This window comes from Leopardus geoffroyi, chromosome B3 (genome assembly GCF_018350155.1).
Source record: "Leopardus geoffroyi isolate Oge1 chromosome B3, O.geoffroyi_Oge1_pat1.0, whole genome shotgun sequence".
Lineage (NCBI taxonomy): Eukaryota > Metazoa > Chordata > Mammalia > Carnivora > Felidae > Leopardus > Leopardus geoffroyi.
This window is the reverse complement of record NC_059337.1, coordinates 38,405,590-38,411,589: the sequence shown is the minus strand read 5'-3', so window position 1 is coordinate 38,411,589 and position 6,000 is coordinate 38,405,590. Positions and strand designations below refer to the sequence as shown.

Sequence of the window (6,000 nt, the reverse complement as noted above, 5' to 3'; positions counted from 1 at the left end):
CCTTTTGGCTATCACGAATGGCGCTGCTGTAAATGTGGGTGTACAAATACCTGAGTCTCTGATTTTGCTCCCTTTGAGTATAAACCCAGAAGTGAAAGTGATTGATCAAAGGGTATTTCTTTATTTAATTTTTTTTTAAGGAACCACCATACCATTTACCACAGTGGCTGCATCATTCTGCATTCCCATCAGCCATGCACAAGGGCTACAATGTCTCATCTTCTCAGACACTTGTTATTTTGTGTATGTGTGTGTGTGTGTGTGTTTTAAAATAACACCCATACTAATCAGTGTGAAGCGTTTCAATGTATATCGTCTTGTTTAAGACACCTTTCACAATGCACACAGTTGTTCTGTGCATGTGCAATCTTTTACGTAAGTAGCATTACTTACTTACGTAACACATTACTCTGTGTTACTATTTTCACTTGGAACTGTTTTTAAGATTCCTCTGTTTGCTTTGTGTATGCAGAACTTACTGCTTCTAACTTCTGCATAGTAGGCTGTGGTAAGCATCAACCATATCCATGTATATTGGGAACATACTATGTGCTTGTGGCAAGCTCTCCACATGGGTTATTTGATTCCTTCCAGCAGCCCTAAGCGGCGGATGTGATTATTATTTCCATTATATGGAAGAGGAAACTGACATATCGATAGTTAAGGGACTTGCCCACAATCACAGAGCTGGAAGTGGGAGAGCTAGAAGTTTACCCCAGCTCTGTCTGGCGCCATGGGAGAGCTCACAGGTATAAGGTGCCGCCTGCCGCTACAGACAGAGGCGCTCTCTCTCAGGTGAGGGCACTCCGAGGAGAGTTCTAGGCCTGCCTAGATCCTGACTTCTGTCCAGACTGCCAATCACCTCCCTTCACCACATGTCACTTGATGTCTGTGTGAAGTGAAGGCAGAACAATGTCAAAGCTCTTTCCAGATGTACCACTTGTGGATTAAACACCCTTTAGCTAATGGAAAAACAATCAGAATTGAAGTCATGCGTTTGTCTCTTTCCAGGGTTCCACCTGGGAGCCACTCCAAATAGATGAAAACCCTTTGGCAAGTCCATTGCGAGGCCATTCCTGATAGGACTGGCTATTCCCAGGGAAACAGAGTCGCTGCCTCCGGCCCCATCCCACCTCTCTTGAACTTTGCACTTACGGTGATGAAAAATTAACTGGGCTAATGTTTCCCTTCCAAGGACAACCTCTGCAAAAGCTGGCCTGGCTGGGCCCCAGGAGACCAGGCGCCAGAACAGAGCTCCTATCCATCCGGAGCCGCCCACCCATTCACCGCCCAAAGTCGAAGGAGGATGCAGGGTCCTCTTAAGCGGTGGGAAGCATCTATCACTCAGCTCTCCTCACTGCTCGGTCGAAACTGGGCTTAGCCCCTCAGTTCTTCTTGTGGAGAGACTAAGCCCAGAGGAGAGAGGACTAGCCCCAGAAACGGCACTTGCTGGACTCACATGTGGGTCCCAGCACTGTTTTTCTGCACGCACAGCTGTCCCTGTCACACGGATGATGGCATGCGAAGGAAGGGCACGAAAGCATGGGTCAGCCACACTAGCTGCTGACTAGTCATTTCCTCCCCTTCGGGAAAATGGGAGGGCTGAAAGAGGGGTTTTTCCCATGCCGTGATGTTACAGGGCTAGGTACCCCCCAGGCCCTTCCACTTCATTTACTTCTCAGATCTCTGGCTCCTTGCTTCCGTGGTGCCCGTCGCCTCCCTCCACCAGACTGTGGCTTCTGCTTGCGCAGAACAAGAGGCTTGCGTTGCAGGAGAGCTCTTTCTAGACTCGCCGTGTTTGCACAGTAACAGCTGTTTGCTCCATTCTTACAGCTGAGAGATGCTCAGCGAAGTGAAGGGAGGGAGGGAGCCAGGGTAAAAAGTCAGATCAAGTCACAGACGGACCTGGAGGTCCTCTCTCTGCCCCTCCACAGTCCCAGCTGCATGAGTTGATGTTCAGGTTAAGATTAATGTTCTCCGAGGAGACGGTGACTGCAGGGGCCCTTCCTCCCAGGCACACACTTCCTTGCCTTGCTGCGTCTCTAGGCTGAGGATAGGGGCCTGTGGCTTCCTTTTCCGTCTGCCCAGAAATGAAGAGGAGGGCTGTAACACGGAGGAGCTGTTCTCGCTTAACCCGCACACCGCCCTTCATGGCACCAGCAGGGCCCCAAGATGTGGGTTCCATCCCTTCACAGCACTTGACTGCTTGCAAAGCTTTTCATACTAGATTCCCGTGGCTACCGCACGAGGTCCAGAGGAAAGCTGGTCGGAGCCCTGTTGAATACGCGAGCAAACATTCCTTGTCCTGCCACAACGGTGCACTTAGGTAAAGAACTTTTGTTTTGCAAAGAGCTCTATCAGGGATGTCATCTTTGTCTTCCAGGACCCTGCAAGGCAGTTAGCTGAACGCAAAGGCAAGAATGTGGACTTTGGCCTCACAGAGCCTGGGGTTCAAATTCCAGCGGGGCCGCCTGGAATCCTGAGTAAGTATTGTAAACGTCTCTGTGCCGCAGGTGCCGCATCCGGACGAGGGAGGCACGGAACAGCCACCTGGAAGGCCATTACGAGGATTAAATAAGAGGGCACCATTTGCGTTACCTGGCCTGAAGAAAGCCATCGATAAATGCTGACTGCTCTTTCCTTTGCTTTTTTGATGAGGGCTGGGGAAAAGGGAGTGCAACCGGATACTACAGTGGCTGCAGGTTACTCGACGAGGACTAGGGGGAAAGCCCCAACCGGGGTTCAGGGGTTCTCAGCGGCGAGTGGCAGGGGAGTTAGGAGGCGAGTCTGAAGAGCACAGCCCTTTGCGGCAGCAGCTGACAGGCCTGTGGGAGGCCATTCTCTTCAACGGCAGGGACCCCTGCAGCTTCTGGGCCGATTTTGTGGATTGAGCCACACCTCACAGGGCTTTGTAACTCCCCACCCGCTAGCGGATAACGTCTTTCCCACCAGGGGGGTTTCCTGCTGTTAAAAACAAACAAAGACCTTAGACATCGGGCTAGAGGCCTGGCAGGGGAGGGGCAGCAGGATAAACACCCCGAGGGTCGAGGTGACTCCAGAAAGCAGCTGCCGGTGGTGGGGGCGGGTGTGGCGCTTGGAAGCCCCTGAATTCTGCCGGTGGCGAGAAAAGCCCCGGGCTCCCCCCAGTATCCTGGTGTTTCTTTGCTTAACATAAACCTCCCGAGTACTCCCCCTTTTTGCGAGCTCACAGCTTTGGAAACAAAGCTCTGTCCCAGTTAGTTTTGGGGGCGTCGAATTTCGGATTTTTTTTTTTTTTTTTTTTGTATCATCAGATTGCAACCACGCAGTAATGTAATCTCCCCTCCCCCAGGATAAATTCTAAAGCGCCCCCATTCATTCCTTCCTGAACTCAACAGATGTCTTTGAGGCCCATTTTCTGCCCGGGACCTGATTCACAAGGCCCAAGGGACCCCTGGCTCTGGCTGTCGTCCAGGGAGTCTTTGGGATCCCCAAATCTCCACTTCTGAGAGCACACCCCTCCCCCCTCTGCCCCAATCCCAAATCCCTCCTTCGCACGCACACAGGCTCGGGGCTCTCGGCCGGTGTGATCTCACCGATGAGAGAATTTAAAAAAAAAAACAGCTCCCGGGTCGCCGGCGCCGCCAAGGCCCCTTCCCGGGATCAGCGCGCACGCGTCCAAGTGCGCGCCCCGACTTCCTGGGCCTCAACCTTCCGCGCGCCCTTCCTCCGACCGGGATGCCCCCAGGGGTGCCCCGCCAGCCTCCGGCCGGCGCTCACTCGCTGCCAATCTAACCCCCTCCGGCCCGCCACTGCAGCCGCGCTTCCTGAGTGTGGGTGCCGAGAGTGGACGCCACGGCAGGAGCCCAGCCCTCCCCTCTCGCCGCTCCGTTCCCACGACTTCCTCCCGGCGCCCGCCGGACTTGAGGTCGGGGCCGCGCGGGGTCCCGCGCGCACCAGCCAGGGCCGCCGCCGGCCGCGGTCGCCCACGTGGGCGTGCTCTGCGCCGAGCGGGGGAAGGCCGGGCGCCCTCCCGGAGGCTGGGGGTGGGCAAGGCGCCCGGGGGAGGAGGCGGCGGGGCGCGGGGGAGGAGGCGGGGAGCCCCGGCGGCGGCGAGGGGGCGGTGACAGCGCTTGGAAGGGAGGCTGCACGCGGATTTGCATGAAACACAGACTGGGAGCGGGCGGGAGCGGGAGCGGGAGCGGGAGCGCGGCGCACGCCCCGGGCCAGCCCAGCGAGCGAGCGAGCGAGCGAGCCGGGAAGGAGGAGGCGAGCGGGGAGGCGAGGCTGCCGAGGCGGAGGGATCTGCGCATCAAAGCGAGCGAGGCGAGCAAAGTTTGGCTGGGGGTTGGACTTTCCTTCCTGGAGGCGGCACCCAAACAGCTACCCCGTGCGGAAACCCAAACTTTCTTCTGCCACTCCGAGTCTCGCGGCCGCCGCCTCCGCCCCGCGTTCGGGGCCTTCCCGACCCGGCGCCGCAGTCGTCCGCCCGCCCTCCCCGCCGCCCTTCTTCCCGCCGCGGGAGCCGCTCGGGGCGCAGGGCCGCGCGCCGAGCCCCGCTGGCTGCAGCGCCGCGGCCCGGCCCGGAGCGCGGGCAAGTTCGCCGAGAGTTGAGGCGAAGTTTGGGCGGCCGAGCTCCCCTCTGCGCCTCCGGAGTCCCGCCGCGCCCAGCCCCGCCGGGGGCTCCCCTCGCCGCCCGCGCGCCCTCCCCAGCCATGTCGTCCATCCTGCCCTTCACCCCCCCGATCGTGAAGCGCCTGCTGGGCTGGAAGAAGGGCGAGCAGAACGGGCAGGAGGAGAAGTGGTGCGAGAAGGCGGTCAAGAGTTTGGTCAAGAAGCTCAAGAAGACCGGGCAGCTGGACGAACTGGAGAAGGCCATCACCACGCAGAACGTCAACACCAAGTGCATCACCATCCCCAGGTGGGGGGGCCCCAGCGACCCGGGGGGCGCGCCCGCCCAGCCCCCTGACGCGGCAGGGCCGGGTGGGGTTGGAGCGGGAGGGTGTGTGTGTGCGTGTATGTGGGTGTGTGTAAGGCGGGGGGGGGGGGCAGTGGGGATCGCGGTCCGGAAGAGGCTGGAGGGGACCCCAAACAAAACCTTCTCTGGATTTGCAAAAATTCAGAGCGTGGGGCTTCCGCGGGGCACTCTCACTTCCAGTCGCTTTTCACCTCTCGGAAAGGGGGTTGCTGCTGGAATTGGCCGCCCCCCACTCCCGGGAGCTTCGGGCTAGAAGTTGAGGCCCGCTTTGTTCAGCTCCGCGGGCCGGAGCCCCTCCTCCGCCGCCGCCTCCCGCCCCCGCGGCCCGCGCTCGTGGAGGTGGTGGTGTCTCTCCCTTTCTTTTCTTCAGTCCTGTCCCCCCACTTCTTTCCTCCGCAACAGGAATGCAGTCCGTACAGCTGGGGCTGTGGGTGAGGAGCGGGAGCCTAGTGATTGACAGATTCCTTCTTCGTTCTCTCTTTGCCTTCGGGATTAGCATTTTTATCGAGTATTTTTAGACTCGGTTGTGCCAGTCTCCCGCCCCCCTCTGCACACACGCACTTTCGTTGCAGCGCAGGGCTTTCAAATGAGAGACAAGTGGCAGAGGTTAGGGTCGTCTCTCCTCCCCCTCCTCCAAAGGATTATTTGCCCTGCTTTCAGCCCGAGATTGCGGGTTGATGTAGGAGAGAGGGAGCTTCGAGCTGATCAGATAACGAAACGCACCCCAAAGTGGGCCTCCTCAAATGGGCCCTCGCATTCCTGCAGAGCCCTCCTTCCCCAAGCGCTTTGCCATCTGGCCGGACCTCCTTTCTCCTCCGCAGCGCGCTAGCTAGGTCAGGCGAGAGCTCACAGATGGCTGATAGAAGGGGTCAGTGACTTCTCTCCACTCCCCAGGGCCCTCTCTTAGCTTAGCCGCCCCGGGCTGGGAATTCGGGTGTATGGCGGGGTGTGTGTGTGGGGGGGGGGGGGGAAGCGGGGGTCACCTGAGCCTCCTGTCTGTCCCTCTAGGCTCCCTTTAAAGTCTGATTCTGCACCAAGGGAGT

General features: G+C 58.5%; 1 protein-coding gene across 2 annotated transcripts in view; it reads left to right on the top strand.

Moving 5' to 3' along the window:
• Nucleotides 1–4,692: 4,692 nt before the first annotated feature.
• The window catches only part of SMAD3 (SMAD family member 3), a 118,712-nt gene continuing 117,404 nt past the window's right edge, over nt 4,693–6,000 (top strand). For both annotated transcript variants that reach the window (XR_006704602.1, XM_045449338.1), the window contains exon 1: nt 4,693–4,900. Coding sequence is in view for 1 of the 2 variants with exons in the window: in XM_045449338.1 (XP_045305294.1) it covers nt 4,695–4,900 (206 nt within the window). In the remaining variant the exon portion in view is untranslated. The remainder of the gene's footprint in view (nt 4,901–6,000) is intronic.